The 19,145-nt window shown below is 57.8% G+C and overlaps 1 protein-coding gene across 24 annotated transcripts in view; it reads left to right on the forward strand.

Moving 5' to 3' along the window:
* Window positions 1-18,878, forward strand: part of BIN1 (bridging integrator 1) — a 54,056-nt gene extending 35,178 nt beyond the window's left edge. For 4 of the 24 annotated variants that reach the window (XM_059166573.1, XM_059166568.1, XM_059166571.1 and 1 more), the window contains 13 exons: window positions 3,536-3,621; window positions 3,823-3,898; window positions 5,267-5,349; window positions 6,732-6,776; window positions 8,413-8,560; window positions 9,862-9,990; window positions 13,149-13,256; window positions 13,769-13,792; window positions 14,761-14,868; window positions 15,784-15,873; window positions 16,128-16,238; window positions 16,547-16,648; window positions 18,229-18,878. In XM_059166573.1, the coding sequence (XP_059022556.1) occupies window positions 3,536-3,621; window positions 3,823-3,898; window positions 5,267-5,349; window positions 6,732-6,776; window positions 8,413-8,560; window positions 9,862-9,990; window positions 13,149-13,256; window positions 13,769-13,792; window positions 14,761-14,868; window positions 15,784-15,873; window positions 16,128-16,238; window positions 16,547-16,648; window positions 18,229-18,336 (1,218 nt within the window). In that variant the 3' untranslated portion in view covers window positions 18,337-18,878. The remainder of the gene's footprint in view (window positions 1-3,535; window positions 3,622-3,822; window positions 3,899-5,266; window positions 5,350-6,731; window positions 6,777-8,412; window positions 8,561-9,861; window positions 9,991-13,148; window positions 13,257-13,768; window positions 13,793-14,760; window positions 14,869-15,783; window positions 15,874-16,127; window positions 16,239-16,546; window positions 16,649-18,228) is intronic. The other 20 variants (XM_059166569.1, XM_059166576.1, XM_059166577.1 and 17 more) reach the window with 13 other exon arrangements.
* Window positions 18,879-19,145: the final 267 nt, after the last annotated feature.

The raw sequence follows: 19,145 nt of genomic DNA on the forward strand, positions 1-19,145 counted from the left end.
CCTGATTTAGATGAGACCTGAGGTCAAATGTGGCGGGGGTCGGGGGTTTGCTGAGAGCGGCTTGGGGCTCTGGTTAACCTGTGTTGGGCCCCAGTCTATTGCTTCGTGCCCAGGTCTCTGGTAGTCCTGGGACTTTGTGAAATCCTAGCCTCTGGGAACACAGGAAAGCCTCTGAGCCATTTGTCCTCCCTGAGGTCTCCTGTCCTGACATGTATGATTTTTTGAGCCTCATAAAAGCTGGAAGCTATCCAGAAGTTACCAAAGAGACAAATCTGTCCAGAGAGGCAAAATCCCCAGCTCAAAGGGACCCTTGGGACCTGTGGACCCTCATGATGCTCCTGGATGGGGAGCCCTGGCAGGGCTCTTCAAGTGTGGCTGGGATGCTGAGACCTGGGGCCTAAATGGTCTGCCCCTTAGGAGTTCCATGAAGGGCAAACTATGCACCACAGTGGTTCTGGTGGGCTTCTTGGAGGAGGGTCTTTGTACAAAACTCCTGACTGGTCCTAATACTCTGACAGTACTTCACTCTTCTTAGCCCTCTGTCCTTGGGATGGGCTGGGGTCTGGGTGAGCTCATTGTGTCCGAGGACCACTATATACACCCTAGGAGAGGTTGCCTCATGGTTTCCTCTCCAGTGAAACTGACAGGACTCCAATACCCCTTCATGGTCCTGAGGTGGGGATGGGCCATGGAGCCCTGACCCACAAGGTTGGGTTTCTCTTTGGGCAGCTGCCCCATGTTTTCTGGGCCATTTCCTGATTTCATCATCTTCAACCCACATGTGTTGAATGCCTGTGATGTGGAGAGCTCTGGGCTCAGCATGGGATCACGGCCCAATTTCTTACCTGACTTGCTGCCTGATTTCTTTTAGGCTAAAGTTATGGGCTGACTTTGGAGTTGGTGACAGTCCCACCCTGAGGCTGGGGTAACCTGGATCTCCACAGTCTGGGGGAGATGGTCCATGGGAAGTGGAGAAGAGTTGGGGCTGGAGCACCAGCCTGACCTGTAGAGTTCAGGACTTCTGGCTGGAGGGAGAAGGGGCCACTGACCCAGTGCCAGGGTGTCTGCATAATTTTCCCTGAAATGGGTTTCGTGGGAGACCAGGTGAAAATTTTTGTTGTCCCTGAGAAACAGGGACAGAAGGGGCTTGGGGGTAGTGCCTATGGTTTGATTTGGGGCTCCTGAGATGGGTGTGGATGGGGGATCCTGCTGGGAGGGCCCCACACCCCTACCTCAGGGGAGCCACTAGGGAGGCTAACACACATGATCTCATTTTTGGATGTTGGACTGCAGATGTTTGGCCTTTCGGCCAAATTGGCTTTTCCATTTGGACCCAATTTTTATTTGAGCATATCCTCTTTCTGCTCCCCACCCTGCCTTATGCCTGACTGGAAGCAGGGGAGCCTTCCGAGTTCCCATGGGCAGCTGGCTGGCTGTGAGCTGGGGCACTGGGGTCCTGAGACTGTCCTGTTGGTTAACCTGACTTTGGGGAGGGAGTGTGACCTGATGAAGCTGTGCTCTCTCAAGCTGACCAGCACCATATACCCTGTTGGCTCATTCTGAGCTGCTCTCCACACTGGCCACAGTCCCCTCAAACCTGCCTGCAGGACCCCGGTGCCCTGCAGTCTGGTCAGTGGCCTGTTGTGGCTGCTCCGTGTGTCCATCTGCATCTAGTTGAGCCGTTGCGGCTGCAAAGCCTCCCCAACAATGGACAGCTCTCCCCCAACTTCCTGCCACCCCAAGTGCTTCTGAAACAGCCCGAATATGAGGAATGAGACCCAAAGGGAATAACAGACACAGGCCCTGAGTTCCAGGAACACTAAAATAGAGGCACCCTGTTCTTTTAGCATCGCTGGGTGTGTGAATAGGGTTTGGGCTACCCACGTGGGCTGCTGTGCCACTGTCATCATCATTGTCATGGATGTTCATCTGAGGCGTTATGACCAGCATTTGGGGAGGTGGCTGAATCCTCATGTTGAGGTGGTCTCTGGGGGTATGGGAGCCAGACCAAGGCAGGTTCCTGGGGAACACGGGCCTTGAGCCAGACCCTCAGCAGCTGGGTCGGAGGGGTGTGTGACAGTGCCGGCACTGGTTACCCCTGTGGGAGTCATTCGTTCTAGGGGTTATAGACTCATGTTAGTGGCCTCCAGTCAGGTACCAGGATGCCCGTGGGGTAAGGCAGAGAAGGCCCTCTGGATCTGATCTTCTGTAGGAGCTGCACCAGGCATGCATGTTCAAACAGTCATTTCTTTTCTTTCTTATTTTTTCCCCCCCCTCCTCTACCTTTAATTTTTAAATTAGATTTTAAAAAGTTAGGTGTGGAGCTTATGTTCCTTCTAGCAAGTTCTGATAACCTGAAGGTAATTGTAGTCAGGAGGAAGGTGGCCTCTCTCTCCTCCTGCCCCTACCCATGTCACTGAGGCTGGGCTGACTGGGGCTGGTGCCTGAAGCTGGATGGGACAGCTGGGTGGGCTGTGGAAATTGTGTGCTTTGTGGCAGTTTGGCGTTCTGGCCAGTTGGCTTGCCTTTGCCAGAGGGCCTGAGAATGTAAGGGAAGTGTTCTCCGGGGAGGGGCCTGCCACGTTCCTGGGTTGTGACTCAGACCCTGAATCCAAGTCACCCCCCTGAGTCACTGTTTCCAGCAGCCCCTTCCAAATGAGCTAGCAGAGCTTCTTCTCTGCCCAGGGTCTGTGACTCACCCCTACCCTTCCCTCAGCTTCAGCCTGCTGCCTTATTCCCTACAGTCTTTGGCTGTGGGATGGGGCCTTAGCGCCACCTGATGGTGGGCATGAGCAGGCCTGGAGGGCACTGGGCCTGCCCCTGGAAGGGTGAAGGCTTTGGGGGTGAGCACAGGCACCCTGCCCAGCAGCCTAGCTCCCTCCTCCCTGGCCCTGCCCTCTCCCCCATCTTTCCGCCGCCTTTCCTGGATGTGCCTGAGCTGCTGCCTCTGGCCTCCAGCTGGTGGGGACGGGTCACAAGAGAGAGGAGGAGAGATAGGAAATACTGCTGCCACATCCTACAGGGAGGTGGCTGAGGCAGAGTAGGACCTGCTTTGAGAAAGGGGCACTCAGGCAGGGACAGCAAGGGCAAGGCCAAGGGAGCTGGGCAGCAGGTTGATGCTTGGCCTGAGAGGGGGCTACAGGTAAGTGGGCAGAATCCCTGCTGGGCTTGATCTGGGGTCTGCCTCTGCCTCCTTCCTGGGCCCCAGCCCCTGGGCCCCTTGTCTTGAGCTTTCTTGAGCTTTCTTGGAGTGCCCTGTTCACTTCTCATCTCTCTTCTGGCCCACGTGGGCCTAATGGGCTGCTCTCCTTTCCCCTTCCTGGAGCAGACCTGGAGGCAGGTGCCCCAAGAGGGGCCGCATGGGGAAGTCCCCTTGAGTGTCCTCATCTGGTTTAACCCCATCTTGCCCAGAGCCCTGGTCCTAATGTGTTGGGTGGGAGGTTAGGGGGAGCAGGTCTTGGGGGTGGGCTTGGCCTGGCCTGGGCTGGCTGGGACTGAGGCCCAGCAGAGGGGAATGACCAGTCCCCCCCCTCAGGCAGAGGAGGAGCTCATCAAAGCCCAGAAAGTGTTTGAGGAGATGAATGTGGATCTGCAGGAAGAGCTGCCATCCCTGTGGAACAGGTAAGTCCCAGGAGGTCGTGGGGCTGAGCCTTGGCCTCCCTCCTGAGGCTTCAGGCAGTATCTTCCTGTGTTTGTCCACTGGGCCCCATGACTTCCCATGGTTTGGGTCTCTGGGGAGCGTGGAGGTGCGGCTCTCCTGGGCTGTCTGCACTGATCTGTGTGTTCACTTCGCCCTTTTGCTTCCCTCCCTCCCTCCCGCAGCCGTGTAGGTTTCTATGTGAACACATTTCAGAGCATTGCGGGCCTGGAGGAGAACTTCCACAAGGAGATGAGTAAGGTAGGTCCTGGTGACCCCTGTGCACTTCAGGCCTTGGGCTGTGCTCTGGTGCCAGGACCAGGGGCAGAGGCGTACAAGGGGCTGGTCAAGTGCCCTCTTTCTGGCGCTGGGGCTTGCTGCACACTGGTGACCACAGCGCCACCTCTGGGCCCTGGCGAGGAACCACCTACCCCTGCCCTCCAGGAGCTCTCCATTCTTAGAGTGTCCAGGCCCAGCCGTTGTGCTTGAGAGGCTGTGAGCAGGACCCCTAGGCCTAGCCCCTGTCTCCTTCCAGTCCCCAGTCCAATCCTCCTGCCTGGACAGAGCCAGCCCCTCTCCAGCTGTCAATATTGACCCAGCGAGCTCAGAGACAGAGAATGGTGGCACCCTCTCCCAGTTGATAGGCAAATAATAAAGTACTGGAATTTTCTCAGTTTTTCTCTCATCTTTCTTAAGGCATTGAAACATGTCTGTTTAATCTGCCAGAATCTGGTATAAGAAGGGATCTGATTAGCTTAAATTTTTATGTTGTGCTATGTTCATTTTAACTTAACTGGCAATTAAACTTGCAAAGCAGGTTGGAGAAACTCAGTGTTGGCAGCCCTTCCCTCTATGCTGTCAGCAGGTCTGACTCTGTCTCTTGGCCCCAGAGGAACAAAGTGATGGTAGTGGATTCCAGGCCCAGGGTGGGAGGAGAAAAAGCATCTTGGGGCCTCTCCTGAGTCACCACCCTGACCATGGTTTCCTGCCTTTTAGGTCTTCCCTTTCTTTTCCTTCCTCCCTTTAAAGATTTGAGACAACTTATGAAAAATTCAAACAAACAAACAGAAAAAGGCATTTGAGGAAAGGAAACATTTATATAAAGTAGGAAGAAAATATAGTTCTGAGTTTCCTGGTGGCCAAAGCAAAAGAAGGAAACTTTCTCAGTAGTGAGAATGTTCTTTATACACAGGATAAACCTCTTATCTTGCCTATGCTTTTGGTGAAATCTCTGGCAGTCATAATGTGGCCTGGAAACATCTTGGCAAAATGACCTTAGCAGTTAGAATCTGAAGTTAGTTTGCAAAAACAATTAAAAACATTTAAAAACAGTACATGCTGTGTGAGGCATTTTAGGAAATTTCTATGAGTCGAAAGAAAAGACAGTCCTCCGAAACAGTAATGATTTAGCCATGGAGCCCATTTCCTCCATTTTCCCCCTTTGGTTTTCTGGGTTTGGTGTGTGTTTCCCAGTTCCGACTGATATAGTAAGGAAAGCTTATTCCTGGTCAGGGACAGGGGTGCCAGGAAGGGGCCAGGGTGTGGGAGAAGCAGGGATGTGACTGGGGACAGTGGGCCTGTTTGGTGGCCCCAGAGGCACTGCCCACCTGCCTGCTGTTCCTCCTGCAGCTCAACGAGAGCCTCAACGATGTGCTGGTCAGCCTGGAGAAGCAGCACGGGAGCAACACCTTCACAGTCAAGGCCCAGCCCAGGTGTGTGACACGCACTGCGGTCCGGCTGCAGATGGCTGGGGGGAGGTGTGGTCCTGGGTGGCTCATTCCTGCCGGACCAGGGCGAGGCTTGATGCCACGTCCTTCCTGCGTGTCCCATTGGGAAAGAGCACTCCTGGGCTGTGTATGCCCTGAGCCTGGGCCTGCCTCTCCCACTGGTGGAGTCGGAGTAGCCAGTGATGCTGTGTGGCTCTGGAGGGGAGGCCCAGGAACTAAATGATTCAGTGCTGGTGCAGAGCCACCTGGGAGGTGAGCCTTCCTCCTAGAGCTGGGAGGCAGCGCCACCTTTCCCCTCTCCTGCTCCTGGGAAAGGGCGAGTCCCTGGAGAGGGATTCTACATACCCACAAACGCATCCTTATTGCAGTCCTCAGCCCAGCCCGCCTCTCAGAGCCCCTCCAGCGGCCAGGAGATTCCTGCTTCCTGAGGGGAAGCCATGAGGGAGGGGGGAAGTGCCTTGCCCTCCTGCTGCGGCTCAGAGGAAACAGTAGCGAGTCTGGGGTTTTCCCTTCCTTTCTGGCTTGCACCTGTGGCAACACAGTGTGGTGAGCATGGACGAACCTCACTGTCCTGTCCGTAAAACTGGTGAATATATCTGTGCCTGAGGTCGCTGGGAGATACCCCAGGACTGAGAAGGTAGTGGGTGTTGCTGCTCTCTTCTCCCGGAAAATAAGACCAGACGCGTGTGACTGAGGGGGGCTGAGGCAAAGGACTACATCCGGGCCAGGAGGGGGTGGGGATAAAGGCCAGAAGGCCATTTCCCAGGTCCCTGCTCTGCTCCCGCCTGGCCTCTGAGTCACAGTGGGAGGGTCAGGATGGGTGAGGAGGGTGGCGAGCAGCAGCTGGCCTGGGTGGCCGGATCCGTGCTTCCTGTGGGAGAAGGCTGCTCTGAGCATGGGGAACTTTGCGAACCTCCTTGACCACGGTGGCCCATTTTGTGCCTGGTTGCCTCCTCTCACAGCCCCCACACCGGCCAGTGGCCCTCCCACCCCACCCGCTCCCTCCTGGCACTGTGGGCCCCTAGAGCCCCTGGGTGCTGAATCACAGGCCGAGTGGGTGGCTGGTAGTCTCCCCCAGCTTATCATGCTCTATTTTGGGGCTGCTCCTTTTGCTCATTTTTTCAGCCTTGTCCCAGGACACCTGGAAGCAGGCCGAGGCCAGTAGGGTCCCCAGGACCGGGCCATGGGGTTCTGAGGGCAAGGTCAGGCCCTCTTCATGGTCTTTGAGTATTAGGGGAGGCTTGCCTCTGTGGCACTCCTCTGAGCACAGGGCTTGCTGATGAGGGAAGGGAACAGGCCAGCCAGCCTTGAATCAGGTATGATTCATGACCGAAATGAAGGCCTCTGCGTCCCGTCCGTTCCCACAGAAAGAAAACTAAACTGCTCTCCCGGCTGCTCAGAAAGAAGAACAGGTACCAGCACCGAGTGCTGTCTTGTGGGGGTGTCCGAGGCCAGCACCCTGGCCATCCGGCCCCGTGCATGCACCTAGAGCCCTTCTCGGAGGGTACTACTAACCCCTAACCTGTCCTCCCGTGTGCGGTGCTATGGGAGGGGGCCGGCAGGGCGGCAGGCTGCGCTGTGTCCTCTGTGTGTTGTGGGGGCAGAGGGCTTGGGGGCTGTTGGGTGGGAGCAAGGGGGGCACATGGCCAGAGCTCAGCTGAGTCTATTCCTCTCTGTACCACAGTGTGTCCACCAGGCTGTGGCCCAGACCAGGAGGTTAATGGGGGAATGTAGCCAGAAAGGAGGCCTGGTGAGCCTCAGGGGAAGGGCTCTGGTAGCAGGCGGGGTTTTTTAAAAATTGTGCGCCCGTGTGAGTGTGTGTGTGTGTGCGCGCGCGCGCGCGTGTGTGTGTGTGTGTGTGTGTGTGTGTGTACTGTGTTACTATACATGCTTTAAGGAGGCAAATACATTCCCATGAAACACAAATTGACGAGAGATGAGGCGAGACGATGATGTCCCTCACACCTGTCACCTGTCCCATCATCTAGCCCCCTGCTCCCCAGGTGATGTGGTCGCTAGCTTCTTTGTAGCCTTCCAGAGCTGCCCTGTACGATAGATATGCACCTCGAGAGGCTGGTGAGCCCTTGAAATGCGGCCAGGGCCACTGAGCCACTGAGTGCTGAACTGTTAATTTCACTTAATTTGAATATGAATTCAAATAGCTGCCTGTGGCCAGTGGCTCTTCTGCATCAGGGCGGGTCTAGAGCTTCCTAATGCAAGGACAAATACACGTTTTGTTTTCTGCCCCCTCGCTGGTGATGCACACCGTTTGCCCTTGTTCTCTGTTCTATCCTGAACATATGGCTGGGAGACCTCCCCTTCTCATCCCCAGCAGCCACTCTGGCAGTGCCTCTGGTTGGCTTCTTCTGTTTTCCCCCAAAGGGCCTGGGGGGGGGGGGCAAAGGTGTGGAGATGGTGATGGCAGTGTGGGTGTGGAGTGGTGGGCAGTGTGGACCCTGGGAACGGGGCAGTGGTTGGTGTCCTGGTGTGAGTGGGTGGACAGGCAGGGAGGCCAGCCGAGGCCTTGGGGAGCTGGCTGAGGAGTGGGGCCCACGCTGGGCACTGGGCTGCTGCGTGACATGTGGGATGAGACTCATTTGCCTCTAGGATGTTTGGCTTTCTTGTGCTGTGGAGCAGGGCTCCCTCATGGAGCCTGGCAGCGGCCTGTGAGGTGGTTTCCCTGGGGGCTGAAGACCTCCAGCTTGGAGTTCTGCCTGGGGCTGTCACTGTCTCCGAGGCAGGCCCTGTGCCCACGCCCCTTCACTTCCCCCCACTCTGATACGCGTGCACATGCATTTCTCCCATGTAAGCATGGGAACATACACTCACGCACACGTGGACATTACATTTTCACAGCAAATCTGTGTGGACAAACATACCCCCTCCTTTTCACACATTGGTGGACACACATGCCCACACGGACACATGTTTTCACATAGGGATCCCTGGGGTACACATCCCAACCCATGCACACCTATGGATTCCTACATTGCCTCTTGTAAGCGGTGACCTCCCTTGTAAGCTTCCTCTCTGGTCTTACCTCCACAGTGACAACGCCCCTGCAAAAGGGAACAAGAGCCCTTCGCCTCCGCCAGATGGCTCCCCGGCTGCCACCCCAGAGATCAGAGTCAACCACGAGCCTGAGCCGCCTAGCTCGGCCACAGCCGGGGCATCCCTCCCCAAGTCCCCATCTCAGGTAGGCACTCTGTCTCCTCCTCCCCTTCCTCGTCTTCCTTCTGCATTCCCGGTGTCCCCCTCCTTCCCAGTCTTCCGTCCCCAACACTGGCCTGGGCTCCCCTCAGTGAGGGAGCCCTGCCTTCCCTCAGGAGCACCTGTGACTGTCTCTCCCTCAGCCCCCACAGCATCCTCTCCTTCCCTTTCTCCCTAACCCTTGGGACTGCTGACTTCCTCCTCCTCCTTTCCTTAAGGGCTCCCAGGGCCCTCAGCCCCAGGGCACCGAGATCTGTAGAGGTGGCTGCTTTCCCTCCTCCTCACCTTCCTTCTCTCTAGGTGTGGGGCCATGCAGGACCTTTACAGGGTCAGCAAGGGAATGGGCTCACGCTCAGTCAGGGGTGTGCGGTAGCCAAAGGGACTTGCCATGAGCTTCCTGAAGGCCCCTGCCCAGCCTAGCCTGGCCCCCACCCCTGCCAGTTTCTCCAGGTTTTAGCCATGTCCCCAGGAGCTCGCCAGGAGCTCTGTTTGAGCTGTCAGCCTTCTCCTACCATCAGTTCCTGGCAGCAGCCCTCTTGGTGGTGGGTCATCGCCCGCCCCGCAGCTGATTAGGATAACCACGTTAAGAGTGTGACAAGAGCCCACACTTGAATAGCACTTGCTCTGGGCCTGACACTGTGCCAGTGCGTTCTACATTTTCATCCATTCAGTCCTCATAACCACTCTGTGAGGCCCAGCCCAGCTCAACATCTGAGGAAACCGAGGCTTGGGGGGTTTCCTTCCCTGCCTGAGGTCCCCCTCTGCCAGGCGCTGGCTCCCGCTCTGCCACAGGGGACAGGCAAGTCAAAGCTCCTTGGGCAGGAGGTGCAGGGAGGGTCCAGGGAGGGTACAGAGCCCAGGCTGGGAGGGAGGCTGTCTTATCTACTCCTCTCTGCTGTGTCTCACTCAGCTGGGTGTCAGCCCAGTTTTTTTCTAGTGGCGGCCAGGTAGCTTGCACGCTCTCCCTTTTCTCTCCTTTCCTTTCTGCCCTCTCCCTGTCTCTCTCTTTTCACTTCCTCCCCCATCATCCCCTCCTCTCTTCCTCTCTCTCTATACATTGTTTCTGGACCTCTTGCCTCAATCTCCCTCTGGGGGGGGTCCTGTAATTCTGGTGTCTGTGCCTTGGGCGGCAGTGATTCCTCTGGCTTCTTGTCTCCTTCAGTTGCCTGGGTGGGGCCACAGCCTGGGGTGTGACTAACTGTGGCTTTGTCTCTGTCTGTCTGCCCCGCCCTGCCCCCCATGCTCCGCTGGGCCTCCCCGTGCGGCCCCTCACCCGCGGACCCACAGCTCCGGAAAGGGCCACCAGTCCCTCCGCCTCCCAAACACACCCCGTCCAAGGAGGTCAAGCAGGAGCAGATCCTCAGCCTGTTTGATGACACGTTTGTCCCTGAGATCAGCGTGACCACCCCCTCCCAGGTCAGCCGCGGCCACCGCGGCCCAGCTCTCTCTTGCTCTCTCGGGATGTGCATGGCCTTCTTCCTTCATCCCATGCCCTGCGCCTCTGCCTCAAGAGCCAGAATCTGGCCCTAGAGGTTGGCCCAGAGCCTTCCCCTTGCTCATTCATCCATCCCTCCATCCATGCTCCCTCATCCATCTCTGAGCATGTACTGTGGCCACCTATGGGGACACAGGTGGGTGGTTCTTGTGGAGCTAGTCAGCTCAGTAGTGGCTTCCTTGTGGCTTCGTGTCAGCCTTCTGGCTGTTGTGATGGCCAAAGGGCAGAGTGGGAGGTGGGGGAGGACTTGGGCAATCAGGGAAGGCTTCCTGGAGCGGGTGACATTTGCCAGGTGGCTGTAAGCAGACTCATTGCTTTACCTAGAGAAAGCAGCATGTGTATAGGCCAGGAGGGGTAAGACATGGGCTCAGAAACTTCTGGAAGTTCAGTGTGTCTGCAGAGTGCTGCAGTATGGCAGTAAGAGGAGGCAGCGAGAACACAGTTGGGAAGACCCTGGTATATCTGGCCAAGGCACTTAGACTTTAGCTCCCAGAGCTGCTCACTGGCTTTGGAGGTGGGATGGTGCTTGGACTGTAGAGCAGGGCTGCTGCTCATAAGTGCCCTGAGAAGGTATGTCATGCCCAGATGGACAGAAGGTCACTGTGGTGGCACGGGAGTGGGCTGCACATGTCAGATCAGTTTGCAGAGGCCACACTGGGCTCACCCCTCTGAGTCTTGTCTGTAGGCCTTACAGCCAAGGCCCTTCCCACTAGGGTCCTCACTTGTGGTGCAGGCTGGCTAATCCTAGGTTGTGGTCCCCTGCCCTGGAGCACTGCCATAGAGTTGCTCTGCCCAGGGCCTCTGTGCTCTGCCCCCGAAGGCTCCCTTGCCCAAGCTCAGATACCTGCAGGGCCAGAGAGTGTAAGTATGGAGGGAGAGCCAGTTGACAATTGAGGACAGTGGTCTCTGCTCAGAGGAGCCTGGGGAGAGTGGGCCTTAAGCCCCAGCAGGAAGACTCCAAGTTAGGACTAGGAACTTTCAATACAGTGTGGCTACTGGGCAGGTGGGTGACACCCTGGCTCAGGGCCCTGGGAGGCAGGCGAGCTCCCCTCTAGATGGCCTGCGCTGGTCCAGGGGTGCTCCTGAGCCGTGAGGAAATCTGGTGGCACAGCGTCTCGGGCAGTGTGCTGCTGGAATGCCGGAGTAGGTCTTCACCCTGGCACTGTGCTCGGCGGAGACAGGAGGATGCAGAGTGCTAGTAAACACTCAGTGGGGAATGGCGCCAGCCCTTTATCTACGGGAACTTGTTGGGTTTTCATCTACACTCCGGGAGGGGGTTGTTGTCCCCATTTAACAGGTGAGGAACCCACGGGCCCGCCCTGGAGCCAGACTGCCTGTACCGAGTGTGTCGGCCTCTCTGTTCTCACGCTCACTGCATGCCTGCCTTGCTACCCTATCTGCCCACTCCAGGGAGCCAGATCTTTGTTCTGGGGGAGGGGATGCATACACCATGGGTGCTGTTGCCTGGGGCTGGGGTGGGCTGTTAGGCTGTGCTAACAGGGCTGCTCTGCAGGGCTCAGGTGAGTAGCCTGTGTCCCTACACCAAAGGACAGTTCTGATCCTCCATGAGGGGGAAGCTGGCCAGCTGGGAGGTAGGGCAGGAGGATGTGGTCTGCCTTTGGCCTGGCGCCTTGTCCCCTTGGAGCACGAGAGGGCAGCTGTGTGGGCTTAATGGATTTCTGACAAGGGGCTGGTGCTGGGGCTACCTGGGGGAGGGAAATGCTGCCACCAGCAAGTGGGAGGACACCTAAAACCATGCACTCATGGAGTCTTGAGCACTCTCTAGCTTAGAGAGGGCAGGGTTTGGGGGTCAGAGCAGTGACACCCCCTCCCTCCACCCGCCCCAGCCCTGGCCCATTAGATATGGACTAACCTAAGGAAAATTAGTGGCTGGGGGTGAGCCTAAGGCAGAGGCTTGAAGATCGGGACCCATGTTGAGGAAGTGAGACCACTTGGCCTGGGCTCTCTGTCTGTGGCTTGGCCCAGAGTGGATGCCTTATCCTCCGAGCTGTGGGACAGCTGGTACTTTGGATTCTCAGAATTGAGAGTCTTGGATCTTTCCCGGTAGGCCACAACTCAGGTGTGAAGGTCTTTCTGGGGAGACCGTCTCCCTAGGACCAAAACCTTGGGTCCTTGTTGATGGAAGACTTCAGGTGGCCACAGGCAGGAAGGTGCTTCTCTCGGCACTGGGCACCATCAAGACCGAGTAGACATGGAAAGCTGGGCTGGCCCTCCTGGCATGCATGAAGTAGGGCAGGAGGACCCAGGGCCAAGCCAGGGCCCTTTTCTCTCAGGCAAAGTGTTCCTTGACCCCCAAAGGGCAACCCTGTGTGTCCCTGCCCTTGAGCAGGCCCCTCCTGACCCAGCCTAACCTCCTCAAGGGCAGCTCTCCCTCCGTTGTCTGGCCCAGCTTCTCAGTGTGAACACCGTATCCTATTACAAGCATATTCCTAGGCTGCACTCAGGCCCCCTGAATAGGAGTCTCTGTGGGTGGCTGGGGGTAGGACCTGTAGTTTGAGCACAGGTGCTGCTAGTGTTGGGGAACCCACACTTAAGATTGGGCTCCTAGTCAGTGTGCTCTGGCTCAGCCCTGTCTTCACTCTGAGGAGCCGATGGGCAGGTGGGTGTCCCTGCAGATGACCTGTCTGTCTAGGGGTAGCAACAGTTGGCCAGGGTCTGTCCTAGGGGCCCCCTCTCAGTTAGAGGGAGTGTGTGTGGTCTTGTCCAGCCCAGGGTGGTGGACTGTGTTGCTTCTGGGGTGGGGGTGGGGAGGCTGGGAGAGCCCGAGGATGTGGGGAGCAGAGAGGAGGAGCAGGGGCTGGGAGACCGTCTGGGCCTGCAGGACAGAGTTGGGGCTGGTGCTGGTGGATGGCTGCCCCGGTGGGTCTGTTGCTGGTGTCCTAGGTGGGGATGGGTGCTGTTTTTGTGTGCGAGGAGCTCATGCCAGGGTTGTGCACAGGCTGTGCTCCTTTGTGTGTGAGGCGGAGGTGTCTGTGAGTGTGTGCACCTGCCATGTGTACCCCATGGAATGCTCCCAGCCGGTCACTAACTGCCTTTCTCCTCTGCCACTGCTGCCAAGTTTGAGGCCCCGGGGCCTTTCTCGGAGCAGGCCAGTCTGCTGGACCTGGACTTTGACCCCCTCCCACCTGTGGCGAGCCCTGTGAAGGCACCCACACCCTCTGGTCAGGTTGGTCTGAGTCTACCAGCACCTGTGGGCCCATGGGTCTATGGGGCGCTGGGTGATGGGCTCAGATCTGGCCATGTGTGCCCATCTGAGCCAGGCCTTTGGGGTTGTGGGGTCAACAGGCTCTCTTCACACTCACTGCCCTTCCCCTGGCCCCCAGCTCTTGTCATCTCCTTCAGCCTTGAGCAGGAGGAGGGTAGGAGCACACACAGGTCAGGGAGAAGGCCCTCAAGAGGAGGGTCAACTGAACACTTACTCGGTAACTTAGGGCCCCTGTCAGCGTCTTTCCCCTCTCCTTGCAGCAGAACCACGTCTGGGTGCTCGCTGGCCTGGGGTCTCCGCCCCTTGGCTGGCATCCAGGACTCAACGCTCTGGAGACCCAGGAGCCTGGTTCCATGCTGCCCTGTCCCTGCTGAGCTGTAGGGACCTGGGTTGGGGGCCACTGGGGACAGCTTCCCCCCTCTCCCCGACTAACCTCTGTACTAACTCTCTCCTTCTCCCTCTGCTGCGTGTAGTCAATTCCATGGGACCTCTGGGAGGTAAGCGTGTTGGCTCTGTGCCCACCCCGGGGGGAGGGGCTGCTGCTCTCTATGTGTGTCTGGTCATGCCCTGGCCTTATCACAGGTGCCTGCACATGCCCGCACAGGCCAGTGCTTGTGCGCACAGGGAGCGGGCAGCCACTGCTTGTCTCCAGCTGTCCCACGGCTTCCCGTCTGTGGAGAAGCTTCTCTCAGCCAAGCCCTGCTGGCTGGGGAAGGGGCTCCTCAGCTTAGCTGGAGAAGAGGGTCAGGGTCTGTGAGCAGTTGCCTGGGAGGGATGTGTTGTCCTCCTGCTGGGCTGGGGCCTGTGAGGGGGGCCTTGGGGTGGAGGGTCTTTGTCCTTAAGGAATTGTCTATCTGTGGGGGCCCTACAGGGCAGTGGCATCAGGTAGCTGCTGGGACAGAGGGGAGAGGGAGGGTGGCTTGAGATACAGGATGAACAGGGTGAGGCCAGGTGTCCTCGTGTGAGCAGGTCTGTTGGGTGGGCGTCATCATCACTGGGTGGCTCGGGCATGCGACTCAGGGAGGGCATGGGACATCATTAGCAAACACAGTGCGGCTTCTGCAGGATCAGGGGCAGCGGGTGTGGAAATGCTGGTAGCACAGTCTCTCGCCAGCTCCAAGGCACCACATAACCTGACTCTGGGGGAGGCCAGAGAAAGCCTGGTGTGGGCAGCCACCTTGATAAGTGGGTTTTGGCGGGTGCTGAACTGTGTGCGGCTTGTTTGCACCTGCTCGTCCCCTTGGCAGTGCTGGGAGCAAGGAAGTGGGTGTGGTTTTCTCTTTACGGGTTCCATGTCTGTCCCCTGCTGGGCCAGGCTGCCTGCCACAGGTACCCAGTCTCCCTTCTGCCAACACTGGGCTGCTCACGACTCTCTTCTCTTGTCTCGTGCCCTTGCCCAAAACCTCTCCTCCCTGGTGTCCCCCCTCCCCCCACCACCCTATTCTCCCTGGTGGCCCATCACTAGCCCACAGAGAGTCCAGCTGGCAGCCTGCCTTCCAGGGAGCCCAGCGCTGCCGAGGGCACCTTTGCTGTGGCCTGGCCCAGCCAGACAGCCGAGCCGGGGCCTGCCCAAGTAAGTGTCCACCTGCCAGCCTCCACCTGTCCCCAGTCTCTGGGGGTGTAGCAGTGAGGAAGAGCCCCAAGGAGGGGGCACAGGATGGACAAGGCCTCTGGGCCTGAGGGTGAGGCCAGGGCCATGGGCCAGGAGGCCCCAGGATGGGGGTGGTCACTCCTGGTTGCAGTGATTCAGGCCAGATGAGCCCTTCTTCTCCTTGCCAACCCCAGCCTCCCAACTTAGTCCTCCCGCAGATGGAGGGAGGTGTGGTCAGAGCATCTACTGACCTATGGCAGGCACTTTCCAGAATTTTCTCATTTAATTTTCTCCCTAACCTAGACATTTCCTCCTTTTACAGACGAGGAAGGTGGGGGCTAGGAAGCTTGAGTGATTGTTCCCAGAGCTTGGAACTGGCTGAGTGTGAGTGTTGACCCAGGTCAGCCTGACTGAGGCTGGGCAGTGTCCACTCTGTCTTGGCTGGGCCCCCACCATGGTGCCCAGCTCTGTGCTGCCCCCTTCTTGGGGTTTGCTTGGCCTGCCCTGGGTTGTTGGGGCTGGGACAGGTGCTTACTGTTGTCCCCAAGTGTGGGGTCTACTGGCTCAACCACCAGGCCAGGCAGGTGGGAAGAAGCTGAGAGTTGGCCAGGTCTTGGGCGTAGAGAGCAGGGCCTGTGAGGGAGGGTCTTGGTGGCACCCAAGGGCTTATGTGGCAGGTCAGTTGGCATCTCTGTGCTGCCAGCACCTTCTCTAGCTGCTTCTCCAGCTGTTTCCCAGGGCAGGAAGCTGGCCTTTCCTCCAGTGGCTCCCTGTACCACACAGCAGCACTGGCGAGCTCTAGATACCACTTGGGGTACTGCCCTCCATGCCCCCCTTCCTTGTCCTGGTTACAGTGTCTGTCCTGTGTCTGACCCCATGCCGGCATTTATATTGCAGCCAGCAGAGGCCTCGGAGGTGGCGGGTGGGACCCAACCTGCGGCTGGAGCCCAGGAGCCCGGGGAGACAGCAGCAAGTGAAGCGGCCTCCGTAAGATGACAGGGGCCAAGGCCCTGTCTTTTCTTTTCTGCTGTCCACCTGCCCTCCCGTTCGTGGCTCCCCAGCCCTGTGTCTTGCCTATGCTCCTTGCTCTGTGCTGGTCCAGGTTACAGTTCCTATCGAGGAACCCGGAGGCAGACCAGTCTGGCATCAGTCACAGGGACCCTCCCTTTCCCTTGCCCCTGTGGCCCCTGCCCTCTTGGGACCAGCTTCCTGCCCATGCTGACTGTGCTTCCTCTCCCCAGAGCTCTCTCCCTGCGGTGGTGGTAGAGACCTTCTCAGCAACTGTGAACGGCACCGTGGAGGGTGGCAGCGGGGCAGGACGCTTGGACATGCCCCCGGGGTTCATGTTCAAGGTAAGCCTTGGCCAGCTGACCCCACAGCCTCTGCCATCATCTGACCCAACAGTGCCCTTTTATAGACGAGGGCACTGAGCTAGGACGCTACATGGGTTTGCCCAAAGTTCCCCTGCCCCCACTACCCCTGCTACCCAGTCTGCGAGGTGGCATCTTGAGCCCTGGTCCTTTTGCTTTCCCTTGCTTCCAGTCACCATGTTTCCAGGGCACACTGAAGCCGCCACAAGGACTGGTGCTCTGAGCTAGGTTGCAGGTGGGACCAGAGGCCTCGGAGGATGGGGTGTTGAGCTCTCCCCCAACCTCTGCAGGTGCAGGCCCAGCATGACTATGTGGCCACCGACACGGATGAGCTGCAGCTCAAGGCTGGTGACGTGGTGCTGGTGATCCCCTTCCAGAACCCTGAGGAGCAGGTAAGGGGCAGGAGTGGCCAGCAGGGGGCAGCAGAGACCCATCAGTGTGCAGCTGCTCACCACCCCCCCCCTCTTTCTTTTTCTCTTCTCCCCTCGCTCATTTCCCCCTCCCTTCACCTCTCTCCCTTGTCTCTCCCTTCCCTTTGGTGTCTCCTCCCGTGCTGTCACATTTCCCTGGGTCTTCATGTCCCCTCTGTCCATTTCCTCGGGCTGTCAGCTTTCCTTCTGGCTTCCTCCCTTGGCTCTGCCTTTCTCTCAGGTTTTTGCATCAAGTTGTCTTTCTCCCCTCCTCCTCCCCGACCCTTAAAGTCTCCTTCCCCTCCTAGGACAGGATCCCTGGCCACCTCTCCATGAAACCTTTGGCCCAGCAGCGAGCCGGTGAGGTGTCCTCTCGTCAGCCTCATGCTGGGCTGCCTCTTCCAGGCTGGCCTTGCCCCCTGCCCACAGGGACAGTGTGTGGTTTCCCGCAGAACCCCCAAACACCCCCAGCTGTGCCCCCAGCTGCTTCCCAGGCCAGATACCTTTCCCTGCGGTGGCTTCTCCTCGTTAGTCGATCTCAGAGTGAGCTCCTAGTGGAGGCTGGGGCTGGCACAGAGTAGGGACTGCCCTCCTAAATTCCCACAGGCTCCTTGCTTTGGGTAACTGTGGGTTCTTAGCAGGAGCTCACTGTGGGTGCTGAGACTCGAGTGTAATAGGTATCGACTGAGGCCACAAGGGCTAGGAGGTTTAATAAGGATTTCCTGTGCCCAGTGCTAAACCTGCCAATTCCCCTCAACTCCCGGCTCTCCACTCATGTCCTCCCAGGGCTAGCCCTGGACTGGGTGGGATTTTAAGAAGCAGAATCCTGGCCCCCAGCTTGCAGTGGGAGTCATGTGGGTGGGTGGACATGGGTCAGAGAACATACATAGGCTCTGTGACAGGTAGGCCATGACATAACGAAGACCGAGGGAGATCCCAGGCTTAGTGGGGTCAGTGATGGCCTCCACCTTGGGCAGGATGTATGGCTCCTGTGGGCCCAGGGGTCAGAGTCTGGGGCTAGGGACCTTGTCAGGGCTTGGGCAGGTGATCCCTGTGAGGGGGTCTTTGAAAGCAAAGGCCAGGTGTGTGGTAAAGGGCTTGAGGGGGTGGCCTTGAGTCACTTGAGAAACTTTAACTGGTCAATGCTCACCAGAAATTTCTGGGTCTGTAGAAGTCTGGAAGAGCAGCTGATGTGCTCTGTTGGCACCAGACAGTGGGAAGCTCCTGGCCTGGGATTGAGGGTGTTCAGATACATTCAGACCAGTGCAGCAGTTAGGCTGCCTTTCTAGAGAGAGGAGGACTCGCCCAAATGCCAGAGTTAAATCCACCTGCTAAATGAAAGGCAGATGGCTCCTAGCCTGAGCTGGTTTGAGTCTGGGGTAGCAGGGAATGCTGCCTGGAGGAGGCATTCTTTCAGGTGGGTGTGATAGGCTAGAGGAAATGATCAGCAAGAATGAGGGGATATTCTCCCAGCAGGTCTCCAGTGTGACCCATGCCCTGCAGGGTTTGAGTGCCCTCTGTCCCCTTCCCTGTGTGACCTGGGTGCTCCGCTTCACTCTCAGGATGAAGGCTGGCTCATGGGCGTGAAGGAGAGTGACTGGAACCAGCACAAGGAGCTGGAGAAATGCCGGGGCGTCTTTCCGGAGAACTTCACCGAGCGGGTTCAGTGAGGGCAGCAGCTGGTGCAGCTCTCTGGGCGTGTGAACACCTTTTCCCGAAAAATGTGTGGGCTTTTTTTTTTTTTTTTCCTGATTTTGTTTTTAAACTTTTGAAAAGAAAAGGGAAATTGAGAGGAGAGACCTAAGTCAAGAGGTGTTCTCCCAAAGATTAGGTTGTTTTCCAAAGAGCCTGTTTTCGGCAAGTCCAGTGGAATCACCAGTGTTCCTGAAGCTGCTGTGTTCCCCTAGTTAGGTTCCCAGCCACCCCGGTCTCTCCCGCCCCCACACTGTGCCCGCATGTGTGCCTGGCCGCAGGGCGGGGCCTGGGGGCTGCTGAGCCACCACGCTTGCCTGAAGCTTCGGCTGAGCAGCCCGGGCAAGGGTCCTCTTTTTCCTGGCAGCTGCTGTGGGTGGGGTTGGGTCTCTCCAGAGACCTCAGGGCCCAGACATCGGCCTGGCCTGGCCCTGCCCTGCAGACCGTCTGTGTGCTGTTTGAAAATAAATCTTTAGTGTTCCAAACAAAATGAAACCAACTGACAAAGACACGCAGAAAACTTGTGTTCATTTATTTGTCCTCACTCCCTTCCTGTCTGCAGTGCGGCCACACCGTGATTATCAGTGGGTTTTCTACCGAGGCAGTCCGCCCCACTGACCCTTTACCCAGGCGGGTGCTGCTGGTCAAGAGCCTCCATTCTCCCAGCTGCCCCACCAGCTGCGGTGTGCTCGCCATCGCCTATGGAGTTGCTCTGGGCCCCACTGAATGCTTCAACCCCTGCCCCCTGGCCGTTAGCCTGGTGGTCGGTTAGGGTGTAGGTGTTGGG

The sequence above is a fragment of the Mustela lutreola genome, chromosome 3 (assembly GCF_030435805.1).
Source record: "Mustela lutreola isolate mMusLut2 chromosome 3, mMusLut2.pri, whole genome shotgun sequence".
NCBI lineage: Eukaryota > Metazoa > Chordata > Mammalia > Carnivora > Mustelidae > Mustela > Mustela lutreola.